An 18277-nucleotide genomic window follows, 5' to 3' on the forward strand; every position below is an offset into this window, starting at 1 on the left:
TAAACCTACTCCACAGAGACGGGAGGAGGGTTATCACCTGGATTCGCCAGCTAAGCTGATTGGATAATTTTCTGTGTACCTCGCACTGACCTATGAGGAACTACCTCTTTCGTTGCCAATGGGTAAAGGGCTTTGTTGCGCCAGCCTTTGATGTCGACGAATTATGAAACTGTAACCCTTATTCGCCGTCTTGGCTCACTGTGATAGGCCTAAAGAAAAGGGCCATGTATCTCGTCTTGAGCCACAATGGCGCTTGTTTCATGTTGCTAAAGGAATGATGTCATCGGTACAGAAATTTCTACCGCAGCAATATCTGCAGTGACAAGAGAGAACTGGTGTAGTTATTTCACTAAAGACAGACTAGACCAGTCTATTCTGCTTGAAATATTTAAACCAATGTCGATAACTATCAGTGCAATTATCCGCGCAACGTTATGGTGGTAGTTTTAGGCTATTTCACAAAATCACTAATGGGAATTGACTGAAGCACTATGTGGTAGGTTGAATTTATTAAATTTGGCTTTTGATGTTGGTCTACGGAATCTGCGCATTGCACAGGTCATTCGGACCTTGTCTTTCGATTATGCCAAACAGCAAGCACTGCATCGACCAGCTGTTTATTTGTTTACATGATGAACCTTCAGAATGACGTCATCAACGATGTGGCTGTGAGTCCTGTCACCACGAACAGCGTTCGGAGACCCAGTCGTAGCCTACTTTGGTAAAGGTGTTTTTTCCCCCCTTCTATTGGACAAATATAAATATCCTGATGTCTTCTAAAATTAACGGATTAGTAGGCCTATAACATTTTTTGAAGCTTACTCTGATGAAATGTTGCTAGTCTAGAACTATTCCCATGCAGTATATTTCTGGTTTTAAGAAAGCTGTGCACCAATAAAACAATATAGGCCTAAGTTCCATATGCTTAATTCAAAGTCTATTTTTCTTGTAAAATGTTCTTATGATTATTTTAGTAGACCCCATAGGCTAGTTTAAAGTCTATCACTGTTTATATTTTTGTTGTCCACTATTAAAACATTGAACCTTGAACATCTAGTTAAATTGCAAAATAACATAATATTGCTAGTCAACATGAAGCCTGTCAAAATTCTGTAATAGGATATATACATATTGCATATTATAATAGCCTAGAAATCTAGACGCGCAAATTACATTTGTTGCCAGGGCTAGTCTAGCAACTCTCCGTTGGCTTGTGAGCTCCAGAAATCGAAACTTAATCAGGACATTGAAATCGTGTATATAGTCGTTTGGTGGGCTTAACATAATGATTGATGGCAGAATTGCAACGGTTTGGCTTGAATTCCCTGCTACTTGAAAACAAATATCCTATTGCGTCCTATTGCGTGCAGAGGGAATTTGAAAGACAACTGATTATCCCGCCCCTCGGACTGAGCACTGCGAACGGTGAGTGCCCAGACCCTACATTTTAATGTGGGTCTGGCTCGCCAGGCTAATATTATAATGGAGTGGAATGGAAATTTCTAAGTGACCCCAAACTTTTGACCGGTAGTGTAGTCCTACAGAATACCTTCTAATGTCTTATCATGTTGTCATCTCACACAGCTATAACACAATAGACACGTCAGGGTTTATTGTTATGCATCAAACCCATATGTACCAATATATTGCTAAAACTCCAATGGAAGTATCATTATTCAACTGATTGAATGGCAAACTGGTTTAAGTTACTGTTACAGGTTCACTTGGATTGAAGTCTAACAATAATGAAAGGAAAGCACATGGATTGTAGTCAACAAAAGCAAATTGTGTTCAGGCAATGGTGTTATCAAAAATAATAATGCATTTGAGGCCTCAAAGAACCTTTCTACTCGGCCAAAAGCTTTGTTATATTTACATGATGCATCATGGTAAATAGTAAATGTAAATGTTAATCAGGTTTCTAGGCCAAATATACTTGCGTATACAAGGAATTTGGTCTCTGCATTTATCCCATCCGTGAATTAGTGAACAGAGCACACAGTGAACACAGAGTGAGGTGAAGCACACACTAACCTGGAGCAGTGAGCTGCCTTGCTACAGCGGCACTCGGGGAGCAGTGAGGGGTTAGGTGCCTTGCTCAAGGACACTTCAGCCGTGGATGTGAACAGTGCTCAACCTCTTCCCCTGCCCACATTTTTCCTATAGGTCGGGGCTCGAACCGGCAATCCTTCGGTGCCAAGCCCAAAGCACTAAACAGTAGGCCACGGCTGCCCCTTAAAGGTCACGCACATAATACATTATAACACACATAATACATCATACTTGATTCAAGGCTCCTAAATATGTGCAAGTAACCATGCATCTTTCTGTAATCACCTAAATAAAGGCAACTTACTTGCAATATATGTTTACTACAGTCTTATTATTTTGAGAGATTTGAAGTAACACAATATATAGTATATATACTCTTTTGATCCCGTGAGGGAAATTTGGTCTCTGCATTTATCCCAATCCGTGAATTAGTGAAACACACTCAGCACACAGTGAGCACACAGTGAGGTGAAGCACACACTAATCCCGGCTGAGTGAGCTGCGTGCAACAACAGCGGCGTTCGGGGAGCAGTGAGGGCACTTCAGCCGTGCCTACTGGTCGGGGTTTGAACCGGCAACCCTCCGGTAACAAGTCCGAAGCGCTAACCAGTAGGCCACGGCTGCCCCAACATTTTTGTCAATTTTGAACATACTGGGAACCCAATGCTAAGGGGGTAGGCTACCTAATTCATCAATTATAAGTCAGTGGCATTAAAATGAGTTTGAAGCTGTAGATATACCGCATAGCATTACAAAATATGATCGCCGCTCAGTCCTGTACATCCTCTCTGCGAAAATAAATCAGGCTTGTCAATTTGTCTCCATCTCCTACTCTTACAACTTTTGTGTATGCTTGTATGTGCGTGCATGTGTTTGTGTGGATGCGTCATGCATGCGTGTGTGTGTGTATGTCAATGTCTCCATCTCTTATAGAGCCTGACCAATATGGGATTTTGAAGGCCGATACAGAGTTCCAGTTTTTCAAAAATTGATAGTCATTTTTAACAAGCACAATGTAAAAATGTACTCCCATAACAAGGTTATAATCAAGGTGAGACATTATGTATTTGAATAGGCCTAACTATCGAGTTTCCTAATGAAAGGCTCTTCATATACAGTATATATTTAAGAAATAAAAGAGTGTATAGAATAGAGAGAATAGTAAGAATAAAAGAGGTCTTTGTTCTGTGATAACCACATTGCCACAATCTAGGTTACATTGTGAACAGTTTATGCTTAATGACTCTTTATGCAAGCAAAACATTTTACAAGTATGATCAGTTTGGCCTACTTTACTTTTAGCCTTTGTAGCCTAAACCATGCTCTTCCTTACTTGAAACACCTTTGTTGAAATGCAAGAAATTGAAGACTGAAATTTGGGAGTAGTCTAGTGGGTGTTTGGGAATGAACGTTAGCTCAGATGCTCACATGTATTTCGTGTTGACTTTTTGTGGTCTTAATGCAACATTTTACAAAGCACTGACAGGGCTACCAAGGACTGTGAGCAAGTCAACAGCAGAAAAACCTATTTAGCAAGCAGAAATGTCCCAGCCCGGTGTTTAGGATGTATCGTAGACAGGTATCTTCCATCAGCAAATCATCCCATTAGCGAATGTTAGCATTGTGGCTAACTAACGATCCTGTCAGTATGGTCAGAAAAGAATGGGATGACAGTTGAAATAGACAATGAGCGTGGTTACATGCAGCCTGCACACGCATATTCGGATTATACCCAATAAACTGATTCAAAACCGGTTTCGAAGCGGTTTATATTGGGAATAAACCGAACATGTGTGTTTTTTAAACACCTTATTCTGATTGAAATTAACCGAAAAAGGCCATATTCTGTTTACTAAACCGTTTGCACACCCTAGCATATGCCTGTTATAAACGGAATATTGGGTCATGAAAACACCTTAAACGGAATATGCTCCCAGAAGGAAGAGTGTTGCAGGCCTGCACATGCTCAATTCACTCAGAATTAGGATAAAATTAACTAATTGTCTCTCATGCACTACTGTGTGTCTTGCAGCAAGACGCTGCACCATCTGGTGGACAAACTACGTAACACGACTACTGGAAATGCAGCCTAAATAAAGGATCAATCAATATTCAGTTTTCCTTTACTGAATTTAAAATGATTTATCGGCCATTATAATTGCCGATACGATAGTACGCTTGCATGTGTTTGTGGATGTTTGTGCATGTGTGTGGATGTGAGTGTGAGTGCATGCATTCGGCAGGGTTCTTAAGTCTCACGCGTGAGACACAATTCAACAAGTTCACACGCCACACCTTGCATTTCTCACGCAGAAATATTACTAGGGATGTCAAGGTATCTGCATATTATTAGAGGACGCGCAGGGATACGAGAGGATATCTCGCAGTGTTCAGAACAGCGCACCACTCACCAGCAACATAAATAGCCACCGACATCCAATCAGTGTCGTTGTATCTGGGTAAAATTCCAAAATATGACATCCCCTAACTGAAACCACGTTATGTTTGTGCGCTTATGTGGGGTTACACGTTTAAGATATTTTTATTCAGAAATTCAACTGTTCGTCATTTTGGTAAACCAGCCTACTTATGGCACTTTAACAGTGTGTGTAAATCAGGCCTTTCTACGAACACTTGAAGGCCTAACGCTGTCGCTGTAGCTTACTTTATGGCAAAATTATTTTCCTTTTTATAAACTAAACTAAACTGTCGGACATTAAGAAAACATAATGAAGTGTCGTTGTAACTTTGTGTAACCCAGACATCAGCAACGTTCATTTTATACGACCTATCAATCGTGGCTGCCTGCATTTTCCCTGTCGTCACGGCTGCAACTTTCGCACTCGTTTGTGCTTTTTAGCGGCGTGTTCATCAGGTCCCGGGACACCCGTCTGAGCCTCCATGGACCAGGTCAACAATGAATGAAATTAGCTTATTATCACTGAGCGAGTATACTACACATATTTTTTTTACTAAAGATACAGGACTGCTGCAGACAATGATCTGCCAACCACCATAATGTAATAGCAACCCAAAATAATGAACTTGCTGTCCTTTAAAATATAATAATCTTGACGGTGGGATATTCTATGGCTCACCAATTTACGAGATATACAGTATGTACTGAGTGACTAAATATCAAAAGTTATTTCTACTGACATGCTTCCTGGTGACATAAAAACACAAATGGTTTCCCCTTAAAGGCTGACATAAGAGACAAGCTATGCAAGATGGGTACAAATCCCAGACTGTCCTGGAAAATAAACAAAAACAAGATATAGGATACACAATGACAAATTCAAGGTCTCAAAGTGTTAATGCTTCTTAGATAGATAGATAGATACTTTATTGATCCCCAGGGGAAATTCAAGGTCTCAGCAGCAGACAGACAACACATACACATTCTTTAACAGCAGAAAAAGTAATTAAAGTATATAATATAAAAACACAACTAAGCAATAAGGAGAAGATAAAGAATATACTAAATATACTAAAATACAAATTATACTAACTAACACTTAATCTAAATCAATTCTAAAAACAGTATCCACATAGTGGTGATTAATCAATCAGAGGCGCTTGCAATGGCTGAGGCAGGGACTGAGGCTGTGATTCTCTGTGCATAGTAAGGTAAGGTAAGGTGCTCTGTGTGAATGAGTGTCATGGTGATAGTGGTCATGGTGATAGTGCAAATGAGTAAGTCCAACAGTGCAACAATGCAGAAATAAAGTCTATATATCTATTTAACTATTTTAAGAAAAGGTATAAGTGTGGCCACAGTTCGGCTGTGGCATGGAGGGAGGGGTTATGCATATGTGCTAATGTGCTAATAGCACGCAAACAGTGAGGCAGAAAGACAGTGGTAAAAGTGGCTAGTGGACAGACAGTATCCAAACATGGAGGGGGTGAAGAGGCAGACAGACTAGAGAAGTCTCTCTCCTCTTCCCTTAAGTGAAACATTGAACAGTTCAATGGCCCTGGGGACAAATGACTTTCTCAGTCTGTCTGTTGTGCAAGGCAGTGAGCGAAGTCTCCAGCTGATCAGGCTCTTCTGCTTAACAATAGTGCTGTGGAGTGGGTGACACTCATTGTCCAAGATGTTGATCAGTTTGTTCAGGGTCCTTTTGTCAGATAGTGAAGTGATGCACTCCAGTTCAGCTCCCACTACAGAGCCAGCTTTCCTTACCAGCCTGTCAATTCGCCCCGCATCCTTCTTCCTTGTGCTTCCTCCCCAGCATACTACTGCATAGAAGAGGACGCTGGCAACAACAGACTGGTAGAACATCCTGAGGAGCTTGCTGCACACATTGAAGGACCGCAGCCTCCTCAGGAAGTACAGCCTGATCTGCCCTTTCTTGTAGAGTGCATCAGTGTTGGCTGACCAGTCCAGTTTATTGTCCAGGTGGAGACCCAGATACTTGTAGGTGCTTACCACCTCCACATTGACCCCATCAATGTGGACTGGTAGCAGAGTGGGCTTAGACCTGCGGAAATCCACCACCATCTCCTTGGTCTTTGAAGTGTTGAGTTGAAGATGATTGAGTTTGCACCATTGCACAAAGTCCTCCACCAGGCTCCTGTACTACTCCTCCTGCCCGTTCCTGATACACCCCACAATTGCAGTATCAACAGAAAACTTCTGCATGTGGCATGACTCGGTGTTGTAGCAGAAGTCAGATATGTACAGGGTGAACAGGACTGGGGAGAGCACAGTTCACTGTGGCGCTCCGGTGCTGCTGATCACAGTGTCAGAGAGACAGTTCTTCAGTCTGACGAACTGTGGTCGCTCGGTCAGGTAATCTGTAATCCAGGTTACCAGGTGAGCGTCCACACCCATCTGCAAGAGCATGTCTCCCAATCTGAGGGGTTGGATGGTGTTAAAAGCACTTGAGAAATCAAAGAACATGATTCTCACAGCACTTTTCCCCTTGTCTAGGTGGGAATGTGTCCTGTGTAGAAGATAAGTGATGGCATCGTCCACGCCCACTTTCTCCTGGTATGCAAACTGTAACGGGTCTAGTGCATGGCGTACCTGGGGTCTGAGCATACCTAAGACCAATCGCTCCATTGTCTTCATCACATGTGATGTAAGAGTGACAGGTCTGTAGTCATTAAGCACACTAGGGTGTGGCTTCTTAGGGACAGGGGTGAGACATGATTCTTTCCAAAAATCTCACCAGAAGTTGTTATTTAAGGGGTTATTTAAAAAAAAAAAATTCTTATGGGGGAGCATGCCCCCAGACCTAAAAGCTGAGTTACCAACCTTTTGAATTTCACATCTGTGCCTGGGGAGCCCATTTCACATCTGTGCACATCTGTGCCTGGGGGGCCCATTTCACATCTGATAATCCGCCCATGTGTCCACACCTTTTGCTACATAGTGCACAAGTTTTACGCACTTATTTTAATAAATGGTGCACTCATCTTAGTAAATAATGCACTTACTTTATTCAATTCTACACACAAGCGAAACATTTTAGTGAGTGAGTGCCCCCCCCCCCCCAAATCTCACTCCAAGCTGAGCTCAAAACTTGAGAGCCCTGCGTTCGTGTGTGTGTGCTTGTGTGTTTATGTGTGTTTTTGTGAGAGTGTACAATCCTTCACTCAACACCACCATCAACAGGCTGATGGATGTACAGTCACTATACTAAATGTACACATAAATTCATTTATTTTATACCCCCTGCCCTTTCTTGTTTTTGAACTAAACAAAATGAACATAGTGTGTCTCCTCCCAACTAGAGGGGACTTAATAGCCAACATGCACATGGGTCAACCACAGTTAGTCATGGTAGGCCTTGGTGATGGGGCACATCATTTTGTCTTAAACATTATATTCTTAGATACTTTCCACCTTTACAATAACGTAAAACTCCAACATTTTTAAATAAAATAATACATGTGTATGTAAGAAAACACAGACAAGAGAACAGACCACTCTGGCAATGCTGAGGATCATCATCCTTTTATTACCCTCAAAATGGAAGAATGTGAGGGCCTTTCCATTCAACCAGTCAGACTGTCCTGTGTGGCGTCCTTAATTAGGGTAAGAGCAGCTGGGGGGGGGGGGGGCAGTCCCATTTCGTATGGAGATTAAATGCAGGAGGTGAAGTGTGATGCCACTCCCACACCCCAAACCCCTCACAGCTACATTCTACATTCATCAAAGTTTGTTTACTCTTACATTACGTTTATTATTATTTACTTTTTTTTACATTTGCTTCCAGTGATCAAATAGAAACCGTTTCCATTCTTGGTTAAGTGATTTGTAAAATAAAACAGCGCAATGGTGCGATTTCAAAGAAAACAACACAGAGGGGGGTAGGTAAGAGAGATAAGGGGAAAAAAGAAAAATCACATTTGGGTTACCATTCCTCTTTGTAAAGCCCCTCTGCATTGAAAATGCAACTTAATTCTTAACTCTGTGAGAAAAAAAGTTAAGACAGTCAGTTTTCACGGTAGCACCGACTCGACACAAATAACCTCGGTTCTCAATCACTTTCCCATGCTTCGCTCATGCAGCATAATTTGTTGTGCTACAGCTTTACACACACACACGCACGCACGCACGCACGCGCGCTCGCACCCACACACACGCACAACCACGCACGCACACCTGTACTGTGGTTATGCTTTAAGACATTTACAGTTCCATCAAATACTGTTTTTATGGACCAGCCACACCAGAGGCAGTGCTTAACACTAATTATGGGGGGGGGGGGGGGTGGGACACCTATATGTTTCAAAGTATTTTACAGTAGATCATCATGACGATTGTAAAGCACATGTTTACATGCCATGATACTGGACATACCCCAAGACAGACCTCAGAACCACATCATTTGTCTGTTTTGCTGACCAGCTCAGAGTGGAGTAGAAGGCACCAGCGGATAATGCCTACACTTGCCGGTCATTGATCAGCTGGAGGTCCTTCTTCAGATCCAATCGTTATTAACGTATCTCTCCCTCACATTGCTCACTTAGCTTTTGTTTTCTTTTACCAAAAAAATATTATCCTGGAAAAAAAGAAAAACTCCTAACATTCGACAAACTCTTGGAGTAAGCTTGAGTCATTGTCCAGGAAGAAATTCCAAAACATCTGCAAGCAGTTGAGTTGTAAGCTAGCGATACCTTAATGAAGAGCAACTGACCAGGAAGCATCCAAGTGTGCAAGTCAAACGTGTCTCGTGTCTAGAGGAACAGTATGGAGGTGGAGGGAGTGTTTAAGGCACGGTTGTTATACGGGGAGAGAGTCTGTCTGTAGGGGCATTATGTAGGCATGCATCCTCCTTCCAGCCATAAGCCCAATCCAGCCACCTGTTTGGATTAGTCAGCCACTGGCTTTGGTTAAGGGAATGCATGAACTGACTGCCGTCTGTCATTGATTATATGCAAGGGTTTCTTTACACGGGAAAACAAAATGCACATTTTAACACGTTTTAGACTGCACTAACTAACTTAATCGATCTACACACACACAAAAAAGAAAACGAGTAACCTCTCCTGCCTCAAACCAGCAGGACAAATACCCATGTCAAACACATCAATGTTGACTTCCTTTTTTGTTTCCTGGTCAGTAAGAGCCCTATTGATCGGACTGCATGTGGGGTCTGACTGTCTGTGGTGAGATCGGTCCTGACCTTAAAAACACATCTACTGAACCTCATTATGTCCCTCCCAAATTTGTCTATGCAAACCAGGAAGTAGACAATGGTGTTGAAAACTGGCAAGCTGAAGCACGGGTGGGTTAGTAAAGCTACAGTAGAGCATGTGTGTGTGTGTGTGTGTACCCTTATGTTGGGAAGTGCCACAGAGGCACACCACAGTTTGTCAACTCCTGCGGTCGACGCACAAGCAGAGCAGATGAACTCGTCTGGAGAGCAACGAAACAAGAACAGCTCGCGCAGCAGAAGAGCAGAGCAACGTCAACCGCTGGGGAGGAATAAACAAAGACTGACACCAAAACAAGTCTTCTCATCAGGTGACCATTACAGTTCAGCACTGTTACTCGCATGCCCACCCCCATTCCCCTACCAATAAACAGGAAAATCACATGAACGATGGTGCCAAAGACTATAACTTTGATCAAACCTCTCTTTGTTACGCCGTCTAAACAGGCCACTGGATGGGGACAAACAGATTTTCAATAACAAAAACTGCACTAAGGACAGTCAGTAGTCCAACCTCTGCAACGTGCAGGTGATTTATGTGTAGTGGATCAAGATATATATATATATATATAGATCAAGTATATATATCTATTTATATATTTCTGTTTGCCACTGAATAAAGAAAACATGAGAAAAACAAAATAAAGCAAAAACAAATCAATGGGCAATGGCCTGGCTCTCTTAGGGATGAGTCTGAAGGCCGCAGAAGGCATCGTTTTTCTTTTCCCCTTGCTCATCTCGTTAAATAAACATTAAACAAAGGCAAAAGTAGTGCACGAGGTAAATGTTAAAAAAAAACGGCCGTTGTAGGTTGGTAGCAGATGTCAAGTCAGTCAGACACGGAGTGAGCCAGTAAGCACGTGAGTCACAAGTCTCAAGTCTGCCCATCTGAGAGGAGGTTTTCAAAGGAAGAGCAAGAGAGAGGGAGAGAAAGAAAGAGACACACACATACACTAAATGTCACTTCTTATGCTCTCCCACAATATTTTGCAACGTTGCCAGTGAGGTTGTTGGCCAAATAAAAATGTCTGTCGCAGATTGCTCGTCTCACCTGACAAATCAGGCAAAGATGAAGCCATAAACCGCATGGGGCTCTTCCCCTTCTTATCCCAGACAACCTCCTCTGGCTGCCCTTCTGCCATCTCTCCAGCCTTCATTCCAGTTCTTTTTTTTTCTCCTCCTTTGTGCCGCTCCGTCGCCTAAGACGTCGAGGAGCCCTGTGCGTCTCCGTCTGGCCTCAGTGCTGCCGGCCGCCCCATGGCCAGTACCTCTGCCGACAGCGGCGAAGTGGCTGCCACGCCCGCTTCTGCTGCGACCGCCGCCGTCGCTGTCGTCACGCTGACCAGGTTCTCGTACTCGCTACTGTCCTCGTCCTCGTCCTCCTCGTCGTCCTCGTCGTCCCCCTCCTGTCCTGCCGCCTGCCGGTCCAGGGAGTCAGAGCTGGAGCCGTCGCCATTGCCGAGGCCCAGGCTGGGCGACGGGTGGCCCGGCGAGCCCACCGCCTGAGGCCGCGGCAGCAGCAAGGCTCTGGTCGGGTCCTGGCCCAGCACGCCCATGTAGGCCGAGGCGCCCGCGCCGGCCGCACCAGCTGACGAGGCACCGACCGCGGCAGGGAGGCCCCCGAGAGGAGCGGACGCTCCCCCTCGGTCAGCAGAGGAAGGGGGCGTCTGCTGGAAGGCCAGGCGAGAGGAGAGTGGTGGAAGCAGTGGTGGAGCAGGTGCTCGGGGAGAGGGAGACGCAGCGTCCGACAGTGCTGTGGAGCTCTCAGGAGAGGAGCGCTGGTCTGCAGTGTCTGCCTCCTGTAGTCCTGAGGAAGGAAGGGCAGTTTGGGTTAACGCCATATGAGACCTATGCCTAGATTTCATGGCAAAAAAACATTGTAATATTTATATATGGAAGTTTTTCAAATATAACTGAATAACAATAAACAATATGCTTGAAATATACATGCCATAAAAAGAAACACTTTTTTTAATGTTTGCACCTTATTACTAACCATCATCCAGAAGACTTTGAACACAGAATCTGCTGCCTTGTGGCATTTAAACAAGAGAAGAGAGTAAGGCCCTGTGTCCACCAAATCGCGTTGTCCACCCAAACAGCGCCCTCAACCTCATTTTCAGGGTGTTTACTGTTGCTAGATTACGAAGTTTTGATTAGTCGTCGAGAGAGAAGTGACATTGACGAGGCCAGCGCTGTTCTAAAAATTGAACAGATATCAACTTTCAGCGCTCCGAGTGCTGCGGAAAAACAACGGTCAGCGCCGAGGGCACGGAGTGCTGTGAGCGCTGAACTTCATAGGATTTGTATAGCAAATAGCCGTAGGCCCTAATGGAGCATTCCTTCTCAGCTACGCTGCCTTCCAGTCAGGACAGACTGCCTTTTTCGTCACCGCACACAGTTGTACAACCACATTTTAGAGCATCTCCCAGAGCAGTATATAGCGAAGACATGACAAGTAGAATCTCAATCATGTCCTGCATAAAGTACAAAATCCTGAGTCCTGCCTCTCACCCCCCACACGCACGCACGCACGCATTTCTCTAAGAATTGCTGCTGTCTGAAAGCTTCCTCCTGATCTATGGAGCCTGTTGACTTACTCCTTTCTTCTTCTGCAGTCTTACGTTTCCTGAGGGTGATCTGCTGCTTTAGCTTGTTCGTTTCCTCCTGGAGTTTTTCCTTCACACGTTCACTTTTGTCCACTTCTCCACACACTGCCTGTGAAATTGAATCAACCACACAGAATGTCATCTCCATGTCCACCGAAGACACATATAGCCAGTTATATATAGCGAGTGGTCATTCTCACCTGGACTTTCTCCTGCAGTGCGCTGTAGACCTGGTAAATAGTGCGGATGTCCTTCATCACGCCATCTTTATCAAAGAACTCGGCCCTGACAGAGAGAGAGAGAGAGAGAGAGAGAGAGAGAGATTAGGATCCCAAATGATCTATTGGACACACACACACACACACACACACACACACACACACACACACACACACACACACACACACACACACACACACACACACACACACACACACACACACACACACACACACACACACACACACACACACACACACACACACACACACACACACACACACACACACACACACACACACACACACACACACACACACACACACACACACACACACACAACATTACGAGGCGCTCTGACTGTGCCTGTGATCTCCCTGGCTGGGGTTCTCTCTTTGCGGACACAACCCCCCCCCTGTTTAGCATGATCTTACGAACACAAAAAATGTGCTTATTGTATTCTGCATTTAAGAAAAGTGTTGTAGGATGTGCCAGTGGCTGCTGAGAGGTGGTCTTTGGCCTGTAGCTTAACTTCCTGATCAAGACAATATTATTAACCCCTCGTTTCAATTCACTTTGTCAGCCAGCAGATGGCGCCACTGTGCGACAGACAGACAGCAGCTCCAGTTAGCTCAGCTCTGGTGGTCCACCACTAACATAACAGCCACAACCCTGACAGCCATTCTGGCTGCGCTCGTGTTCCTGAGCTGACTATGACCGGCAGCAGGGGGCACCGTGGGCAGCCGTGAGACATATTTAAGGAGCGAGGTGTGACGGGGAGGTTCAGAGCCAGGACCGTGAGAAAACAGCTGATCTCAGTAAGCCAGGTCTGAAATAGCGCGCACATACACACACACAGATCTAATCAGCGCTGTCACACTCTCCATGCCAGGGACAGCCAGGGTGACACCGAGAAAATAAAGGTGAGACAGAGTGAAGGACTGGACACACTGGACACACACGACCGACCGACCAGTCCTTCACTCTGGAGAGTGTGACAGCGCTGATTAGCTGTCTGTCTGTCTGTCTGTCTGTCTGTCTGTCTGTCTGTCTGTCTGTCTGTCTGTCTGTCTGTCTGTCTGTCTGTCTGATCACCTGCTTTAGTTAATCACCTCTGTGCCTCAAGCCCCTGACTGACACTGACATCACTGCTGAGGGACAGAAATGGAGAGGCCCACGCACACTTGCTGCTTAACTCACACACACACACACACTCGCATGCAGGTATGCACAGGCACGCACGCATGCACGCACAAACAAACATGCACACACACAGAAACACACAGACATGCACGCACCCACAAGCACTCACACCCACAAACAAACATGCACGCACCCACAGGCGTGCGTGTGCACACACACACACGCACCCAAAGGCACACAAACACAGACATGCACGCACACACGCACAGTCGCACACATACAAACGGACATGCACGCACACACACACAAACACGCACACACCCACAGGCGCGTGCATGCACGCACACACACACGCACAGACATGCACACACATCTGCTCACCCGTGCTCTTTGATGACCTTGGCGTAGTTCTGGGACGTGTTAGGGACTGAGGACACCTTGTACTCCTGCTGGCTGGTGTTGCCCAGATTGGGTATACTGAGGGACACTCTCTGATTATACCTGTATGCACGAGACAGACAAAATACATGTTTTGAACAAACAAAGAGTATTTAAGAGTGATGTGAGTAATAGTTCTTGATTACACATCAATTACACCTTGATTATACCTTATTTTCAAATACTTTAACATACAGTTTACCTGATTAATAATATTGACATTCTAAAATCATACCCACAAGCAAAACATCTGTGTACTCGGCAAGATAAATGTATTCTTTTTCCATAACAGCATCAGAGTTCAACTCCACATTCAGAGAGGACTTACTTTAGTAGCTATTGTACTCTCTATGAGTTTCTCACAGTTATTTTTTGATAGACTATGCTTGCTGTATATCTCTAAAGAGATGGTTGTATAGTTGTGTGTATGCAATCGGACTTGGCACTTGCACATAAGTGCAGACTATGCCCTGGGAATGCTGTAACGACGCTGTGTATTCTGGCGAGGATAGGGGTGAGTGCCACATAATGTTATCAGTCATAATGTCACTAACCTTTTTAACTGCCTACATTCTCAGCACTAGCTGATGCGAAACAGTGCTCACACATTCTCCTCATAGCTCCACCATGACATAGTGGAGTCGTCACGCTTGTAAATTATTCACTGCTCAAGTGAATTAGGTTGGTTTTTATACACCATGATCTGGTGTTCCTGCATCTTATGACACAAACAAGGGGGTCTTACAGTGATAGGATGGCCTCTCCTACCCACATACAATAGTGGGGGAAATTTTATCACAGATTGCTCCCCCTTGTGGTATATATACAGAACTTAATTTTGCCTTTGCCAGTAAGTTATATGGATGGTGGGTACCTAAGTTATTTGGTGAGTGAGTACATGAACATCAGGTCAATTTCAGTTAGGTCTGTCATTTCAAGCTTTCATGGTAGTCATTCAAAACACTACATCTAACTGTTAGACAAGAACAAGATGAAAGGGGAAATTACATTGTGAGGAATCATCTGCTGAGGCACATGGTTACACTGCATGTCACACCACCTTGTGGCATGGAAAATAAACACAAGAGTGGGACAAGAAAAAGAAAAGAAAGGGGGAGGAAAAATAACAACCATTTCTCTCCCAATCCAGTGTTTCTCACACACACACAACTTACATCAGTCATGTAAAGCAAATCAATTTGATGAAATACAGATGCAGAGGGTGTGAGTGTGTGAGTGTGTGTGTATGCATGTATGTGTGTGTGGTGTAGGGATGGTGTAGTCCGTGTGTATGTGTGTGTGTGTGTGCTTACCTGCGGTTGGGCCTAAAGAGCACATACTCCAGCGCGTGTGTGGAGCTGTTGGCCGTGGAGATGAAGCTGAAGAGGAGGAAGACAAGGTCAGGCACACCAAGGATAGTGGTCAGCTGCTTGTGGAGCACCTGCTCCCTGAACGACATCTGCTGTTGGGTGTTCCGACGGAACCGGTACCAGCCAATCACATTCTGGAGGCAATACAGAACACAATCAACACACTCTATTCATTTTATTCTGATTCAATTCCAAACCAAGGGCATCACAGCACTACTACTTTGTTGTCTTGCCATTGCCATCTGTGCAAAGATTTTGTACACCATTCTGGAGTAGGGTTTTAAGTAAACCAAGTTTTAGAGCTTGTTGTGTGATGAGCCCAGAAATCTCCACAACTTACTTTCCTTCGGTCCTTCAGAATTCTGTTGAGATTCTCCTCATTCACCTTTCCCGCATAATCATAAAAGCTGGAAACACAAAGGGGCAAAGAGCAGCATTAATACCTACATACTACCAATACAAACATACTATATGAATGTTACAAAGGAAGCGCAAACAAATACAGACATCAAGATAACAAGCAGAAGATGGTTAGGAAATGGCTTTTATGAGAGCAGGTCAACCACATTAGTTACCTAAAGAGATGTGCACATGGTTCATGATTATGGATTTCTGTTGAGAAGAAACACAAATATAAGAGTGTTACCATTGCAATCACAACATTTCATACATGAGTTGATTCTAAACACACAAATGTGATCAGCATTCTGAACAGCTGTATCACCTTGGAATTCCAACAGCTCTTGTCATTCTAAATGGCTGCAAAATAATACATTTATGGGCATGATTTTGCCCTGTACAGATTCAAAGCTTTTTTTGAAGTGTTGCTGGCTCTCAGTGAGCACTTCAGCATCTCGGAACTGACAAAATCATTTGTATAACTGTGTTCTGGCTGACCCTTTTTTCCCCAGTCACAGTCAGAATATGTACAGCAGAGACTATGGGCCTAAGATGAAAGCACTATAAATAAAACTAAGGTACTCTTAAATCTCTTGCGTTTTATGAGCAGAGTAGACATTTCATAAAAGAAAAATAGACTTTTGTTATACACAAAGGAATAGAATATTAAATGTAGACAGAGGAAATGTGCAAAGCATTTGATAGTGGAGTTTCCTAAAAACAAAAAAACAGAAGGGATATATACAAGATTTGATAGTGATATTAGCAACAGTAGACATGCTCTGCTGGCAAAAGTATCACTGACTGATGTGAATGTTTGTTCTCAGTTCCAGCCAAATGAATGAGGATCACTGAGAAACGGTTATCTGGTTATCAAACCTTTGGCTTGGTACAATAAAGGTTTAATGTTTCTTAGAGATGACACTCTCCCTCTGCCATTCTGCAACATTCTTTTACAACACATCCTGGGACAACAATGTTTCTCTCCATGTGACTACAATTTACACACCTCACCCACAGGTCAGAGGAGGAGGAATACATCTTACCTACTACTTGAAGGAATTCAGTGTTGCTTATCTGTGAATCACTGATGCTGAAGGTCTCTTCCTGCCTCACCTCTCCCAATAAAAATCCCTCCTGTAAAAAAGACCCAATAAGTAAGTGTTGTATGCATAAATATATTATTTACTGTTCATGTTGCTTCAGTTAATGGCATGCATGAGCTTTGCACTGGATACACTTCCTCTTTCTCTTACTTTGTTTTAAAGTCTAGCGTCTACAAATGGAGTTTACATTCTGCATGGCCTCTAACAGTATTCAAGTATTTTTTGCAACACTCCTTCAGGCATTTACGGTGTAATGTCACATGTCTTGTGTAATATAGTTTTCTAGGCAGGACGTCGCAGAAACACGGAAGTAAAGATAAACAGTAGTATCCCAGCTGTGGTATGTCAACAATGCAGCCAGCCAGGCTACTTCCTGTAGATTAAACTTGAACATAGACTAATGTAAACACCAAAACTAGTTCGCTCCGAAACACACTCAAGCATAACATCATTCTGTTGGCCACTGCCTACACCCTAAAAAGCGTTTAATTGTGCACAATGTCGAGGTCAAACCTGAAAACATCAAGTTCGGAATAACTAGCTTGCTACTTTCACACATCGTTTTGACAGGTTACACTCGAGATCCTGGCTAACTGGTTAACTCGCTAGCTAATAATTTATCTAGTTTGACAGATGCTAACATTAAAACAGTCGTCAATTCGTCTAGCAGAATAAGTTAACAAATAAAAATAAACTCACTCTAGACCTGTAAAAATGTATAAATGTCTCATCTTAAGAATGCATATAAATATACGCGATCGACAAGCAAGCAAAATAAGTTAGCTGGGTAGCTACCGAACAGCTAGCTAGTTGGCTAACTAGAACATTCACACAGGGTGATGGCAGGGTGCTAAAAGGGTTAGCTCCAGCAGGAAGATGACACTGGAAAACTCAATGGCTCAACAAGACTGGTAGAAGACGGCCGGTAACCCTGTTAACCACACAAACTGACCTATGGAATTTCTAATGTTACTGTGAATGGTTCGTAATACTTACATGGTCGGAGTTGCTGTTAGCGCTGTGATAACACACAGAACTAAAAGTATAACCCGAAATGGATGCCGCCATGATGGAAACATCCCAACCTGTCCCAGAAATCCCTGCGGTCTCACCGGGTCCTCAAGCGTCATACAATCAAATTCCGACTGTGACTGATAAAATGTAAGTTTATCGTTATGGTCTGTTGGAGTACGGAGATTTGATGATGCCTAGATTCATCATCACTTCAAATAAACCGTTTTGGTATATATGCGATGGAGGCAACGACAGAA

The 18277-nt window shown here is 43.7% G+C and overlaps 1 protein-coding gene across 2 annotated transcripts; it reads right to left on the reverse strand.

Moving 5' to 3' along the window:
* Positions 1–8768: 8768 nt before the first annotated feature.
* abraxas2 (abraxas 2, BRISC complex subunit) lies at positions 8769–18209 on the reverse strand. 2 transcript variants are annotated; one of them, XR_012986986.1, is made up of 10 exons: positions 18003–18209; positions 16947–17037; positions 16077–16113; positions 15842–15908; positions 15445–15635; positions 14075–14194; positions 12532–12616; positions 12323–12440; positions 10774–11529; positions 8769–10610 (listed from the first exon to the last, which is right to left on the reverse strand). XR_012986986.1 is itself a non-coding variant. In XM_076285363.1 (9 exons), the coding sequence occupies exons 1-9, from the start codon at positions 18072–18074 to the stop codon at positions 10922–10924; spliced, it is 1389 nt and encodes a 462-aa protein (XP_076141478.1). In that variant the 5' UTR covers positions 18075–18209; the 3' UTR covers positions 8769–10921. The 2 variants fall into 2 exon arrangements, 1 of the variants encoding a protein (XP_076141478.1); XM_076285363.1 differs by having other exon boundaries at positions 8769–11529.
* Positions 18210–18277: the final 68 nt, after the last annotated feature.

Source organism: Alosa pseudoharengus, unplaced genomic scaffold, assembly GCF_046254945.1.
Source record: "Alosa pseudoharengus isolate Yale_2024_CS ecotype anadromous, Long Island Sound unplaced genomic scaffold, YU_APseudo_1.1 YU_APseudo_1.1_scf_15, whole genome shotgun sequence".
Classification (NCBI taxonomy): Eukaryota; Metazoa; Chordata; class Actinopteri; order Clupeiformes; family Clupeidae; genus Alosa; species Alosa pseudoharengus.